General features: G+C 45.6%; 1 protein-coding gene across 6 annotated transcripts in view; it reads right to left on the bottom strand.

Annotated features, from left to right (window-relative positions):
- Window positions 1-16,560, bottom strand: part of LOC309665266 (low-density lipoprotein receptor-related protein 12-like) — a 146,105-nt gene that overhangs the window by 80,674 nt on the left and 48,871 nt on the right. For all 6 annotated transcript variants that reach the window (XM_082478897.1, XM_082478894.1, XM_082478895.1 and 3 more), the window contains one exon: window positions 15,041-15,234. In XM_082478897.1, coding sequence (XP_082335023.1) covers window positions 15,041-15,087 — 47 coding nt within the window. In that variant the 5' untranslated portion in view covers window positions 15,088-15,234. The remainder of the gene's footprint in view (window positions 1-15,040; window positions 15,235-16,560) is intronic.

The raw sequence follows: 16,560 nt of genomic DNA, 5'->3' as shown, positions 1-16,560 counted from the left end.
AAAATTTCATCATTGCTTTTGTCTATACAAATATATAAAATGTGGTCTGCATCAAAGGCAGAAAATTGTTCTAACTGTTAAGTGGCATAGGACTGCAGAGTGCAGAAACCATAGGAGTTATCAAGGGCTGTGAACACAGCAGTGCTCTAAACACTCCACCTCTGCTGTGGGCCATTTTCGCAAGATCCCAGTTAGTTTGGTACCAAACCACTTGAGTCTTTTATGTCAAAACAACAGACCCAGGAAATCACCCATGAATAGCCTGAAGTACATACCATAATCTGTGCCTTCTGTACATTTACATTATGTGTGCAAATTGTAGAATTTGTAGACTTTACCTGTCATTCCCTATGAGACCCACTATTAGTACAACATCCTATGAAGCTAAGCTGCCAGAACTGCAGTCACGAGGAAGAATTTCCATGAAACCCTGGTGAGATGCTCCCTGGGCTGTCCTGCCTTCCACCTTCCCAAAACTTGGCTCTGCAGCACTTCCTTTCAATGAGTCTGCTGCCGGAGCACCTTTTTTGGTAAAAATTCACTTTTTCCATCATTTACTTTTCTTGATCAAAAACAATACTTTTGCCATCTCCCAAATGAATAAAAAAGTCTACTTATAAAGCTATTTCCCCCACAACTCTGCCATACTCTGTTCATATTACTGTTTAAGATTTACCTTTTTCATAAAATATATCCTAATTTCCATATATCTCTAATAACACCACTTCTGGAACTACTTCATTCCAGGAAAAGTAAAACTGTAATTTGTAAGATGTCTCAAGAGTTGCTATTTATCCTGCTGCATATTTAAAATTCTACTCACCACCACACCCCTCTCTCCCAACCTGATAACACCTGGCAATTCAAATGAGCAAAATCGTTACTTTTGCAAAGCAATAAAGTAGGTACAAAGGATATCGGGATAAACAAGCTGTAGTCCCTGATGCCAGAATTGATGTGAAATAAGCACGAGGTGAATAAATATGGCAAAAGAAAAGTAATACTTGAGAAATAAAAATGAAAAATCCTAGGAGTAGAAAAAGAAGGGCGTGTCTACACAATTTTAGTACAGAGTAAAAGGGATTCGAGTGAAGGTTTTCAAGTTGGGAAGGATTGTAATCGACAAATGGAAGGAAGGACGCTCCACACCCACCGAATGCAGCTGGCCCTGGCAAGAGGCAGTTGTTACTGGATCCTGGCTTTCCAGGGACCCATCAGCTACTTTGTGGTAGCAGCTCAGGTGTCTCATTCACTTCTCTGCCTCAACCTTTTCAGCTGCTCTGAGAGTTTTCGACAGACCAAATCCAGCTTTTATCTCTATTGTCACTGAGACCTGCAATGAAGGGCAAATGGAACCACCTCTCTCTCAGGTTCAGTAGGGCATCGTCCTTGTACAACTTTGTGGGGAAGAAGTGTTAAGCCTCTTGTTACACTTAGGCTTGGCACCGAAAGGCTCCCATCACACAAGCAGCATCACACAGTTGGCTAAGTTTTAACTTAACTAACCATCTGGGTTGAGGTCTGTTTGAGAACAGCAACTTTTCCTTAACTCAATCTAACAACTCCTTATTGAGAATCTGTTATAGGCCTGGCCCTCTGAGGAGATTAATCCCTGACCTAATGGCTCTCAGAGCCCAGAAGGGGGAGACATGTACAGAAAATTCAACTGTGGTCCACAATGGTAAGTGCAATCAACAAGACTGTCCATGGTACAAAGTCACTGCCTCGGGGATCAATGCGCTTGACGTAATGAGGTGAATGGTTAGGAAGGAGAGGGCCGTGTCCCTGACAAGGTCAAGTACATGGAAGAGATCGATACACAATCATTGAAATGCTGCTCCTATTCTGCCCAAAACCACCCAGTCTCAGAGCCAAACTTGAAATCGGCAAGCCTGGAGCTGGCACAAGCCTCAGACAGCCAAGGCACACTCTGCAGACCCTTCTTTGCAACCTCCTACCTGATGTGGGGCTTGGCTCTGTTGAGTCATCAACTCATTAGCAATAAATGTATTAACCTAGACCTGAAATAAACCAACATATATTTAAATGACTGAATTAGCAGGAATCTCTGTCAAGAGAATTTCCGCTCCTTCTACCAATAGAGCTTCACACTTAGCAGAGTGTCTGCTTCCTTACATACAAACCCTCCTTATCTCTGAGTCCAGTTTTTCTTATTATGATTTGACACTGTTCTTATCCCTCTTTATTCTGAAACTACACAGTCATATGATCTTTCTATTTATACCAAGTAAACGTAATTCTTTTAAACCTGAATCCAATATTCTTTATTAATTTGATTATGCAATATTTCAAACATCCCCCCAAAACAGATATGCATGTACTGATAATCTAGATTTATTTTAACAAGGTAAATATTTTGCCATATGTGCATCAGCTCTTTCTCTTAAATAAATGAAGTGGTGCAGGTATAACAAACAGTCCCCATCCCAACCCCCATGCTTCCAGTATTTCCGTGTCTTTTTCTGCCCTGCAAATTTGGGGTCACCTTTGTTGCTCTCTTAGAGCACTGTGAGATTGTTGTGAATCTTTCAATACAATATTAATTAGCCTTATTAATTACTCTACTTGGTGTTCTAGGTTGGAAATGATCTAAAGAAGAACAAAGGTTCAAACGATTTGCTACGTCTATTTTATATTCATTTAAGGACCTACTGCTACCTATTTTTTCAAGGCGAAAGAAATCTATTAAATAGAATTATTTATACTAGAACTTATGTTTATTTCAAGTAATTTCTTTTCTTATTTTTCTCAAATATATTTTGCCAGTCCTTTCCTAGAAGATTGCCTTATTCACACAAAGGGCCTGCATAGGAAGAAAAATGCACTTAAATTCTAAGTTTAATTCAATGCATTTTGAATAACAATTTCCATCTTAAATTCATAAAGGATATAACTTCTGAATTAGAGTTCTGACGAGTTTTTAATACGAAGAATAAACTCCTAATGAATGCAGAGTATAGCGATTCAGGAAATATTATAGTTCTCAAAGATAGGACTAACTTTAACCACTTGATTTTTATTCACTGATAACAATGAGAAAATACCTGGGCTCCGCCCCCCTAGGTTGGTGACCATCAGGGAGAAAGAGGGTGTCTTGCAGTCAGAGGGCACTGGAGCAAGCTTCCTGAGGCCCTGTTACAGAGAGCATCACCTGTTCAGGCTAACACGTGTGTGGGATAAGCTGCATCCTAGAGCAGGCGGCACAGTCTCCTCTGATCCAGGCAGCTGGAGGATAGTTAAGGGGCAAAACAATTTCCCCCACAGATGGGACTTGGTTCATCCCAGTCAGTGCTTCTCACAATCTAGCTTGTACTGGAATCCCCTGCTCATCTTGTTAAAATGCAGATTCTATTCAATAGGTTGGGGTGGGGGCTGAGATTCCATATTTGTATCAAGATCCCGGGTGATGCTGCTGGTCCGTAGGTTACATGTTGAGCAGCAGGACTCATAGCAATCTAGGTCCTTTAATTCATAAAGAAAAAGGGAAGGCGAGGAGTAGAAAGATAAGATGTATAAGAAGAGGAAAGCAGAGAAATAGAAAAGAAAGCAAAAGGTCATGGAGAGAGAGTGAAAGAGAGAGAGAGAGAGACAAAGAACAGGAAATTTGATAATATGGCCCTCCCAGCATCCCTCCATTCTAAGTGCCCCCATTAGGGTGGACATCAAGTCTTTACATGGCCCCACCCCCCAATCCAGGGGCTTCGGTGCTAAGTGTAGGGTGGCCTGGGAGCCGTCCTGAGCAGATCAGCTCTTCACAGGTGGTGAGATCTGAGACTCCCCTCAGCCAGAGCCAAGTAAATCCGAGCATTTCCTCAGATTTTTGAACCAATATAGGAAAATAAATGCCAGAAGCTAATCCACAGAAGGCACAGGACAGGGCTGCCTCTTAGTTACAGCCATTCCAGAGACCCAGCTAAATCCTCCCCTTCTCCGTGTGGTCGGATTCCCAAATTACCTAGACTGATTCAAGTTGATTTTCTAGAATTTGTAACAATACAGATAGAAGAGGGATATAGGGAAAAATGGAGAGAGAAGAGAGAAATAAGGAGAAAAGTATTTAATGATAGGTGAAAAAAATACATAAGGAAAGAATAGAAGGATAGAGGAGAAGAGGGAGAAATAGTAAGGAGATGAGAATGAAGACAAAGTATTGATAAAATAGAAGAAAAAACACCCAGGAATTGCAGGAGGAAAGGTCCCCATGGCCAATAGGGACCCAGTGGTCCCTGGGCCAGATAAGCCTCAACAGAGGACACCATTGCAGTGGACACCATTAGGCACGGTCTCCCGAGAGGAGAGGTGGGTATTGGCCTAGCTCTCATTGAGTCAGCCCATTGTTCCCAAACAACTGGAACGGGGAGGGAGAAGAGACAGAGTCAGGGCAGGCAGGTGGTCTGGGAAGGACAAGGCTTGCTATAGGGTCCCAAGAAGACCAAATAGGTGCCCAGGAGGGTGGTGATGGAGCTGCCCCAACACCCCTCTAGAATACTGCCAGCGCTCTAGGCTGCCCACTCACAGACCTCTCCTGCCCACCAGGGATGCTCACAGACCCAGACTCAGAGCAGGACAGTGGTTGGCGCCCACACCTCTCCCCAGCCTGGTCCAGAGGCCCCCAGGGAGCTCAGAGCTCACATTAGCTTGCAGGTAAGAATCCTGGTTCGCAAGGGCTGCCCCACAAAATTCTTGTAATGAATCTAAGAGTCACAGTAGATTGATGTAAGTGTTGGCTGACATATTCTCAGGGAAACAGTAGAAAATAAACATTAGTGAGCTCTGTCAGTAATCACTGATCTGCTGCACTGCTCACTGCAATGCTGTTCTATGATCCTCAGCGTCCTAAGACTCTGGCCACTTCCTGATTTAGTTGGGCTGAAGCTGCAAACTCATCTTCTAAGTCCTATGGACGTTTAGCACCAAGCTTGGTCAAGCCACCTGGTTTACTAAATGACCGATATAAACCATGATTGTTCACATCGTATAGGAAATGCACCCCTTCTAAACTTGTTCAAACAGTGATACTTCTTCCACTACATTTCAAGTGAGGACATTTACTCTGCACATCAAAAGAGTTTGTATGTCCTGAGATGTAGTGCATCCCTTGGTGAGAGATGGTGATGCCTTTTCTGTCATGTAAGACACATGCCTATATTTCCATTTAAATAAAACCCTTTTGGAATGTATTTCACAGATCTGAGTATTTGTTTAATTTTTGGGGTTATTTTCACATAGAAATCCAGTTCAGCCATGGAAGCAGTCACTCATTAAGAAAAAATATTAAAGTGGAACATATCACCAGTGAAGAACATAATTTCTTTTTTTAAGAAAGTCAATTTGGATAACTAACCTTCAGTAACTGGACCTGCAGTCCTCAAATCTTTTAGTCAAAGACTTTGTGGCCAGCCATGTCTCAATTTTATAATTTTGAGAATTTAGAGAGGTATACATTGCATTTCACATATTCATTAATATTCCATGGCAGACATGTGGCAAAGCATATGGACAACTTGCCCAAAGTAACATAAGTAAAGACCTTTTGTCTTATTATCATCTCATGTCCATTTCCAGTAAGCAGTTAGGATAGACCTTTTTCTCAGAGTTTTCGGAATTTGGAAAGAGTTAACATGTATTAGCGGACAGAGTTAGCACAGACAGCAGATAGACCCAGAAGAACAAGAAAAGTCACTTAAAAAAATTATGGAGGCGCTCGCGCTCCGTGAGCATCGTGACCATGAGGCGCTCCAGTTCGCCGCCCGCCTCGTCCGGGCCCAGCGCCGAACCCCGCCGGCCATCCTCGCTGATGGTGGGCATCACCTCGCACATCACGGCGGCGGTGCTGGCCTGCGGGTACGTACGGGGAGGGGGCAGGGAACCGAGAGGGGCTTCGTCAAAGCACACCAGCGAAACTTGAGGCATGGTCACTGGGATACTACATAGTGAAAACTGAGGCAGGACAACCCAAGCGCTGCACAGAAGAAACTGAGGCCCATCCATTCCGATCATGGCACAAGATAAACGGAAACCCATTGCTCCCAGGAAACCAGGCCTGGCTACCTGGGTGAGAGCATGTGGAGAAACAGGTCAGACTCCATCAGACACTGGCAGCAAATCTAGGCCCAGCCTAGTCAGAGAAGCCAAAGCCGGGGGCCCCATTGCCTGAGTGAATGTGGAAAGTTTGCAGGCCCCTCCGCTCTGGTCCAAGTCCCGCCCCTTCAAGCAACTCAGGCCCCGCCCATCACTATCTATTCTGGCCCTGCTGAGAATCCCCTTCAACCTACTGCATGAGCTAGAAAACTCAGGCCCAGGCGAGGGAGACCATGTCTTCAGGAGGCCACAAAACTGGGGTCACAGAATTAGGTCACTGGTACGTAGTCACCTGTATAATGTCACAGGGATGGTCCTCACCTGCTATTCAGCCCAATTCCTGCCTCCTTCGACTTCCCAGATATCTAGATATCTAGCTCCAGGAGAATCTAAAGACCCACTCCAGTTGGGAAAAACAAAAATGGTGGGGACAATGCTAGCCATCTCCCACTACGCAGGAGTCCAAGATCCAGCTGCCTCTTCTCTCAGGTCACAGGAATCTAGGTCCCCTATCCCTCCCTTCCCCCAGACTGAGGAGTCTGAGCCTCCAGCCTTCTCCTCCCCAGTCCCAGGAGTCAGAGACCACATCCCCTTCCTCCCAGGACACAAGAGTCTGGGCTTTCAACCTCCAACCGTAGACCTAGAAATCTCAGCCTTCAGACTTCTCCCCCCTCAGAACTCAGAAGTCAAGGCCCCCAGGACCCAGGAGTCCAGGTGCATGAGCCACGGGTGGAGATGAAGGGAGGTCTCCTGAGCCACTCCCTCCACACACATCAGGTCAGACGGGTCCATCTAGCTGAGCCGAAAGCAGGAGGGACTTTCACTCTTTCCCTCCTTTCTTTCTCTCCCTTCAGGCAGACGCATAACCGGTTCTCAGAGTAGATAATTTCCAGCTCCACCCAATATTCGGACTATGTCTGAAGCCTGGGACTGGGGCCTTGGACTCCTGGGAGGACAGGAGGGGACTGAGGGACCTGGGACCTGGGAGAGGAGGCAGCTGGGTGCCTGTAACCTTGGGTCTTTGAAGAGGTGCGTCTGGGAATCTAGACACCTGAATCCCAACACTCAGAGATCAGATTCAAGAAAATGTTTATAAGAGGGCAGGCCAGACTTAGACCAAAACCCAACATGGTATCTAAAACCCAGAATCTTTTCATGAGATGCAACTAAGGATGTTTTAGGGAGGCTGCTCTAGAACTTCAAATTCCCTGAGAAGGAAACAAAATTCAGCTAGGCTGGGTGTAGAATCTAGAAGGCCACGTGCAAGAAGACACAGTACAGAGTGCAGAGAGGACATACACTTCCACATTTACAATGTGCTTGGGGTAGGATCCATACATGGGGCCAAATAGAAGGGCATACTCTAGAACCCAGGTCTGGAACTTTGAACAAGCCAAGAGCAATCCAATAACTTCAAAGAGTGCCTGGGTCACCCCAGAACCCCAAACACAGAGGGGAGGATAATGATATCTAAGAACAGACCTAATGCAGTACATAACAAACCTAAGTCAGGAGACATAATCTAGACATAATCTAGAACTCAGAACCTACCAGGGATGAAGGTATAAAGGTATATTTTATCTTTACAGAATAAAGCAGAGATCGCATGCTTGGTTTTCTCATGCATCTAGATAATGTTAGAACTCAGAGGGCAGAATATATGCTCTAGAATTCAGAACATGCCCTGGAGGCAAAGGAAAACCTAGAAAATAGCAAGGAGTTTGCCTGGAACTTAGAATCGCCTGGGGGAAGATGCAGAAAGATGCATTCTGGCAATTGAGAATTTCCTGGCATAAGGACTGAGCTGGCAAAGGGGGTGGGGATGGGGGTGGTGTGTTCTAGAAATGAGGACATTTCTAGGCTGAAGACTCCAAAAGAGGAGAGAGCCTAGAGCATGTTTAGAATGCTGAAGTGGCAGATGGAGGAAGCCCCCAATCCACCAGGGGACAAGTTCTAAGCCAAGGTCACACCAGGGAAAAGATGGACAGAGAAGGTGGGAATGGATGAGCCGAGAACATAGAACCTGAGGAAGGAAGATGCAATGTACAACACTTCAGTGGGAATCCTCGAGATTTAAGACTGTAGAGTTGGATGGAATCTAAAATAGGGAAGTGCAGGGACTTCCCTGGCAGTCCAGTGGTTAAGACTCGGCGCTTCCACTGCAGGGGATGTGGGTTCGATCCCTGATCACGGAACTAAGATCCTGCATGCCACACAGTGCAGCCAAAATAAATAAATAAAAATTTAAAATATAATAAAATAAAATAGGAAGTGCATTCTAGAATGGATAGCACAGTTTGGAGAAAGGCTAGAGCACATAAATGGAACACACATATTCTAGCACTTAGAATGCCCCTGGGAAGGGAATGGAATCTAGAACAATGCCAAGGATGTGGCTAGAACCTAGAACACACCCAAAATGAAATTTTAGAAGAAAATAAGCAAGGACTGGCTTCTTAAAAATTGGAACATGTAGGGAATTCTCTGGTGGTCCAGGGATTAGGACTCCGTGCTGTCACTGCTGAGGGCCCGGGTTCAATCCCAGGTCGGGGATCCAGCAAGCAGCATGGTGCAGCAAAAAAAAAAAAAAAAAGGAACTTGTCAAAGGGGAGGAGGGTGAGATCAGAATTTGGCTTGGGAGCATTAGCTAGATATTTCAATTTACCTGGGGAAAGTCGTGCCTTGAATTTAGCATCTAGCCTAGACTTTAGAACAGTACCTTGGGTGAAAAAGGAACAAAGATGTTGACTGGGAGTGTTCTAGGATTTAGGAAGAATCTAGAACACGAAGCATTGCCAGGGCTTATGTTTAGGTGGAAATGTGGAAGACAATTCTAGATCACAGAATGAACCTAGGCCATAGAACACATCTGGAGGAAGGGATGTATGTTTGGCTCACCAGTCTGACAGTGTACTCGAAGGATGTGACATCACGATATGAAAAAATCGTGATGGAGTGCTGGAAGCATCTCAAGAAGCTGGGTCTCAGGGGAGAATGTTGGAAACCCCAGGGAGCCCAGAAACTGAGATGATATGGAGATGAAGCAGGGTATTTCAAGGCCACCAGAGATGTCAAATTGATGGGAAATTGTGAGGCTGTAGGGACTTGGGTTCAAAAGAGTAACAGCTGAGTGGCTAGATACTTGGGGTGGCGGGTGGCAGAGTTGGGGAACTGGACTCCTGAGTCGTTGTGGAGGCCAAAGCCAGGAGATGGAAGTTTGGAGCCTGAGTCCTTGCTGGATGGAGGGCAGGGGTAGATGGCTTTGGTGGGCAGAATAGAAGGTGGGGTCTGAACTCCTGGGTCCCTGAGGGGAGGCAGGATCAGGGACAAGGCATCTAGGTCTCCAGGGGGCAGCGTGGGTAAAAGCCAGAGAATTGCATTAAGAATTGCATTCTGAGTCCCTGAAAGGGAGAGAGTCATGGCGCCTGAATCCCTAAGGGGGCAGATGCTGGGGTGCCAGGTGGATGGGTATATTTGTCTGAGGGGCACAGGGGCTGTTGAACTGCCTCTGAAGGGAGCAAAAGCTGGAAAACTGGATTCCTAGATCCTGAGGGGGTGAGGACTACCAGCTGGGGCCTTTAGCCAGAGGAAGTGAGGACTGACAGGGCTCCCAGAGCCCGGTGGGATCTGAGTCTTCAGATGCCAAGATCCCTAAGGTGCACCAGGCAGGAACATTCAGAAGCCCTGACTCCTCAAGTAGAAGCTGGGGTCTCCGAAACCTGGGTTGTTGAGGGTGGAGCTGAGAGCCTGACCAGCGGAACCCTGAGGCCCGGGCGCCCAGGTCGGGGAGGGCCTGGGTATCCCCAGGTCAAAGGCGCGGCAGGGGAGATCCCCGCGCCGCCGGCGCCGCCTCCCCGGCGGCAGCAGCAGGAGATGGGGGACGCGAGGCTGCCGAGAACGGTGACCATGGACAGCTCCAGAGCGGGCCTGTGTCCAGGGCGGCCGCCGAGCCGGCTGGGACTGAGGGACTCGGCCGGCTGTTCAAGCCGGAGGACCAGAGATGGGCAGACTGGGTGCGCGAATGGGGGACTATGCGGACGCGACGGGGGGGGGGGCGGCCGGCCCTAGCTGGGGGAGTCTGACACAGCCGCGGCCGGTGTCTGGAGCTCCCAGGACTGGGCCGAGGAGGAGGATCTAGGTCCAGAGGGGCTTTCTGGGGCTGACCTGGGAAATCCAGCCTCCTGGGCCCCGGAGGAGGCGCAGGCGGCAGTACGCCTGGGATTCCAGGGTTCGGTTGGGGACTCAGAGCCGGGAGGGGCACGCCTGAGTCTCTGGGGTCTGGCTGTGAAATCTGGGCTCTGAGGTCCCAGGGGATGAAGAAGGGAATCCAGGATCTCAGGGAGGCGGGGGAAGCTCGGCGACGGGTCCCCGGGATGGGCGCTGCCAGGCGGGCCGGGCTGGGCTCTTACCTACCTGGTCCGCGGCGGCTGCGGGCGGAGCTGGGCTGCAGGAGGGACGTGGGGTGGGGTGGGGGGACCGGGCGGGGCCCCTGGCGGCGGCCGGGGCCCGGATCTGTGGCTCCGGAGCCCTGTCTCCGCCGCTCGCGCGGGCTCCGCGTCTCTTGCTCCGGCTTGGTCGCTGGGGACCCCCCCCTCCCCTTGACGGTCTCACAGCCCTCTACCCCCTAAAAGAGCCCCCTGCCCCTTTCACCGTTCAGCCTCCCCCCGCGAGGCCGCAGCCGTCAGATCCAGGGGTGCTCACCAGCGCCCCCCAAATCCCACCTGCCCCCGCCAAAAAATTCCTCCTCCCTCCTCCCCCCACCCCCCGCAAACCAGCTCCGGGGCGGTCGTGGCCCCTTTAACAGAAGACTGACAGACGGGGCCGCATGGCCAATGGGAGGCGGTGTCTGCGCCGGCCGGCGGCTAAACCCCGCCTCCGCACTGCCTGGGAGGGGTCTCGCGGGCGGAGAGCGGGAGGTGGGGCTCAAAGTGGGACTGCCAATAGGCAAGCGGCGTGCGGAAAAAAAAAAGAAAAAAAAAAATTATGACAGGGAGAACATCCACAAAACTTTTAAGGCCAGAGAAGGAGTGCTTGATTTGGACTTTCTTATAAAAGTAGAAGGAGGCTTCCTGAGAAGAAAGCCAATACACAGTCTTTCTTGCTGGGGGTCAAGGTTACATCAGCGAGACCACAAGCTGGGGACACTGCTGTGGGTGAGAGCTACACTAGTGATGGCGGGGCAGCAGCCTCTCAGGGGGGACACCTGTGACACACCAACTGCGAGCAGGTGCTCAGATACCCCTGCAACATGACTTCATATGACTCTGGAAAACATCTTCAGATCCAATGAGAAATGTGTTTGCTAGGAAAGGATACCAAATGCAGAAAGAAAAAAAAATCAGAGATGTATAAATACAGTGGGGTGGGCAGAAAGGCCTCAAAGATGTCCAGGCCCTAAAGAAAGGAACTGTGAATATGTTACTTTGCATGGCAAAAGGGACTCTGCAGATGGGATTATGGTTAGGAAGACTGTCCTGGATTACCCAAGTCGATCCAGTCTAACCACATGAGCCCTTAAAGTAGAGGACTTTCTCCAGCTAGAAGAAGAGGAAATCAGAGAGGTGCAGCAGAAGGAGAACAAGAACAAAGAGCAATTTAAAGATGAAAGGGACTTGACCCCCTGCTGCAAGAACAGGCCACACAGAAAGCATAAGGGATGTGGGAAACCTCTAGGAGCAAAGACCAGCCCCCAGCTGGCAACCTACAGGAGATCAGTGTCTCAGTCCTACACCCACAAGGAAGTGAGTGAGTGTGTATGCAGAAGCATCAGGAGGGCAGTCCTGACTGCTGCCCTCTGAAAGGCCTGCTTGCAAGGCTGGCCCATTCCCAAGACTCTAATGATAAAGGTGGCTTACTGTGCCTAATGTTTGTTCAAACACTGTGGTTCATACTCAATACCTGCCTTCCTTCTGGGAGTCTGGGATTTTGTTACATGCAAGGCAGAGGGTGCCTACATGACCAGCCCCCAGTATATGAGCTCAGCTGGTTGGTAATATTCCATGTGGGTTTCTATAACTCACTGCTGGGGGATTAAGCTAGTCCCATATGACTTCCCTGGGAGAGGACTGTAGAAACCTGGGCCTGATTTCCTCTGGGCTTCACCCCAAGCACCCTCTTCCTTTGCTCATTTTGCTCTGTGTCCTTTCACTGTGCTAAATCATAGCTGTATGACTACACACTGGTCCTGTGAATCCTCCCAGCAAATCATGGAACCTGGGGAAGGTTCTGGGAATCTCCAGACACCTTGAAGGACAAGTCTTCCCCAGAGCCTCCAGGAAAAATGCCTTAAGCAGAGAACCCAGCCAGGTCTACTGTACTTTAGACCTACAGAACTATGACATAATAACTCTGTCTGTATTAGGTCACTAAATCCATGAAAATGTGTTAAAGCAGTGATAGGAAATTAAGTAAATGGCACCATGAATAAACATATTACTTTCACTAATGAAGAGTATAATATCTCAAGGACATTTTTTTAAAATTTAAATTCATTCTCAAGTTAACATCAGCAATTCATATCTAAAACAACCACGTGAAGAAGGGGTAGAACCTCTGGTAAGGTGTATGGTTGATTTTTAAGAGCAGCTGACATTTTGTGAGAGGTCTGGAAAGCAGCCAAACCAGCCCAATTTTTAAAGAAACTGTGAGTATAATGTCAGAATCATCAACTAGTGTGATTTACTGCTGTCAATGCCAGTTGTGTATAGTTGGGCCCAGATTAGGAGATGAATTCACTTAACCCACGGTGGTGCACGCAGAAGATGTGAGGATGAGCCCTTTTCCTAAAGGAGCTCAAAATGTAAGAGAGGAGAAACACCTCCACTGGAGCTTCAAGGATCACTAAGTTGAGACCAAGGGCTACAGAGAAGCACAGAGCAGGGAGCTAAGGAAGGCATCCTGCCAGAACGTAGATTCCACTCATTCGTTTTAATTCAGCAAACATTTACCAACGTGCTCGGCCCCAGGCACCATGAAGTGCTGGGGACACAGGGAGGGATGCAAGCTCAGCAGGAGTGTAAGGCAGGCCACTTTACCCATGTTTATTGTGTGATAGGATGGATAGGATTGAGGGGTCCACTTCTGTCCTCACCTGCATGATCTAGGGTTAATAATGCCACTATATTCTTGACCCTACCTCCCCAAGGGTGCCTGACCTTTAAAGAAATCAGCAGAGGGTGATGCTTACATATGATTCCTCTCCAACCTGCTTAACTAAAAACAAGAATTGTTAGAGTTGCTCAATCAAATGGGATTGGAGCCGGGCGAAAATATGAACCTTAATTAATACAATGAAGAATAAGTAGGCATTAACTATTAGTTAACTAATTTTGAAAAATAATATTTAATTTTGAACAAAAGTTCTCTATGTAAGTAGATGTTTCATTAAGCTTTAACTTACTTAAGCAATATTGACCTTAACCCTGCTTTGGACTTGGTGTTCTTAGAATAAGCACAACATTAATATCTGCTTCGGATCATACACATGGCAATTACTTGTTTGGAAACCTTAGGTCAGCCAGCCCTAAAAACACTCACATAGCCCTTCCCACTTTGTTCTTTTATCTAGTATTAGACAACTAACTAGTTTTTCTTGATTCAATTTGCATCAACATTTATTGACTAACTAATAAAAGCTCCAGGGATAAGAAATTAAGTAGACCACAATCTATTAAGTTATAATAAGTTACAGAGTTCTAAGGAAATTCAAATGAGGGCAGTTTGTTACACAACGAATATTATCATTTTGTTGCCTGTTACTTTTATAGATAAGCTATGTGCTAAGACATAACGGCTTTTTAGCTGACAATTTTCTTCTTACTCTGACAATTAAGAAAAAAAAATTCTTAAGTTATACAACATTCTTAGCCTAAATTAAATGGAAGATACACTGTGTCTTTTTTATTGTGGTAAGATATACATAACAAAAAGTTTAGCATTTTAGCCACTTTTAAGTGTACAGTTCTGGACATTAACATTCACATTGTTGTGCAAACATCACCACCTTCCATCTCAAGAACTTTTTCATCTTCTCAAACTGAAACTTTGTCTCCATTAAAACACTTGCAGTCCATTACTCCCTTCCCCTGGCTCTTGGCAACCATCTAAATTATATTTTTAAGAAGAAGAAAACAGTAATTTCTTCTCCACCTGATGAATCTTCTTCAGGCCACACCCCATCAGCCAATTGCAAACCTGCTGCAGACCTTTACAACACTCTACTTTTAGAGCTTCTCATTCAGAGCAGACTGTGATTTAAAGATATGAAATGCTAAATATAGAATAAATTACATAAATTTTAATATTCAAAAAGTTAAGCAAACAAAATTTAATTCTTCTAAAAGAAGCATGGATATGTAATCAGAAGTAGAAACTATGTCACTGATGTAAAATAGTTATGATTCCAAAGAATGCTAGGGATCTATTGTCCATAAATTACAAGGGGCCACATGGTGCCCAAGTTCCTGTTGGAGCAGGAACTCAACATATCCCTCAACAAGTCCTCCACAGAGAGACTCTCCATTACATCTATTTTTACATGTTCAGGGTCTTTCAGAAATTTCAGTTTATCAGAGGGCACAGAGAAAATGAATTTGCTTTATTTAAAAATGCTGAGGCAATATAAACTATTGTGTTTGTTATCAAACAAAAATAAAATCAGTCGTATGTGACTTATTTATTCCTTAGACTTCACACTATTTAAAGGAATAATGGGAAGACATTTTCAATATTTCGCTACATTAAAAATTGTTTTACTTATTTCATAAATTAGCCATGGACGGTGTATTCTGGAACGTCACATGTGGCTTACATTCAGTGGAAACATTTTCAAGTAATTTAGGAGGCTCTGTTTCTATACTTGATCTGACAGATGGGCAGCAACATGCAGTAACTGGCATAATTCATACTCCGACAGACTGCTTTTCAATAAAGCACATACCCAGATGCTTTCCTCTCGTCGATATTGCTTCCAGGTCCTCCCGCCATCGCTGAACATCAGGAGGTAGCTGGTCACCCAGTCGGAGCTCCCGTATCCTCCCTGGGTGGCCACAGCTGTGACCTCCATTCTTTCTCCAAGGTCAATCTGCAGCCACTGGTATTTATTTGACACAAGGGGAGACCAGCCACCAGCTCCTTTTTGTGGGAATAAAATAAAAAAACCGGTAAAGACAGAGAAATCTTTGAAATCTATATTAACCTGTAAGAATGGGGTCATAAATAAGATGTATGAAAATCATAGTTTCAAATTCTGCATTATATAATGCCTCAGAATTATACAAACACACTCACATACACACACACAAACACAAAATAAAAACACAGGTTAAATCTAAATGGATGAAGCCTATATTAATTGTTTTGTTTCTTAGTTCATAACCCCTGACTCTCTGGTATTGGGGTGTCCCGCTAAGTGAAATTGCTTAATGTAATAGGTGGACAACTAAACACCATGCCATTACATCAGTGCTTGGAACTAGTGTCGTTACTGGCTTCAATGCATGACTTGCCCTTTGTTGGACATAAACAAAGGGCAAACTTTCCTTTGTTGGAAAATAACAAACTTTCCTTTGTTGGAAAATAAAGCTAGAAAACCTTAATTCTGGATTCCCAGCATGAGGAAGTACAATGTTGAATGTTGGGATAACAAAGATGGCTATGGCATAGTCCTACACTCATGGTGCTTACAGACTCATAGGAGAAGCAGACATTTCAAAGAACAATTTGAAATGCAATATGGGAGGGGTGGAGGTGAAAGTGATTTCTGTGCAGGGAGGGAGAGTTCTAAAAAGTCAGCAAGGAGGGTGAGCGAGAACCCAGAGGAAGTGAATGGGGAGGAGTTTCTCAGGTATTCAAGACAATAGGCGCAGAGTGGAAATTACTGTGCTTTGTTTTCTCCAGTGCCTGTGAGACACCGAAGAATTAGGGATACCTGTGAATGTATTATTGATATATTTTGTTCTTCTAGTTTAACAGAAACATGAGTTTTGAATTTGGATTTAGATGTCATATTAAATTTTCTGAATTTAAATTATTATGCAATATAAAAATTGGGAAACAGGTTTGAAATGCATTCTGGAACTGATATTTTGCTAATTATCCATGTCTAGAAAACACAGTGTCATGTAAACAGTCCTTAACACAAAAAAACTAGCTTTAAAAAAAATTTTCCCCATTGTCCTGACATCTAATTTGAGGCTCTCATAATAAGGTCTGACACTTTAGACAACATTTATTATCTCTTTTATTAGGGGCTATTATTAACATCCATGTCCTGTTTACAAAAGCTGTTACGACCAAGTACATGTCAGGAGGTGTGTGACATGGTTACAAGACAGCTCAAAGGAAAATGGAAGTGGAGCGCTTACATCAGGGTGTGGAGGTGAAACTAGCAAGTGGGCACATCTGTTGCTTCACTATGTCCTCTGCTAACGGCACTACGTGTATAACCCTTAGCAAAAT

The sequence above is a fragment of the Balaenoptera physalus genome (genome assembly GCF_965194825.1).
Source record: "Balaenoptera physalus genome assembly, contig: SUPER_7_unloc_2, whole genome shotgun sequence".
Taxonomy (NCBI): Eukaryota; Metazoa; Chordata; class Mammalia; order Artiodactyla; family Balaenopteridae; genus Balaenoptera; species Balaenoptera physalus.
The sequence above is the reverse complement of the archived record's forward strand: the minus strand, read 5'-3'. Positions and strand labels throughout refer to the sequence as shown.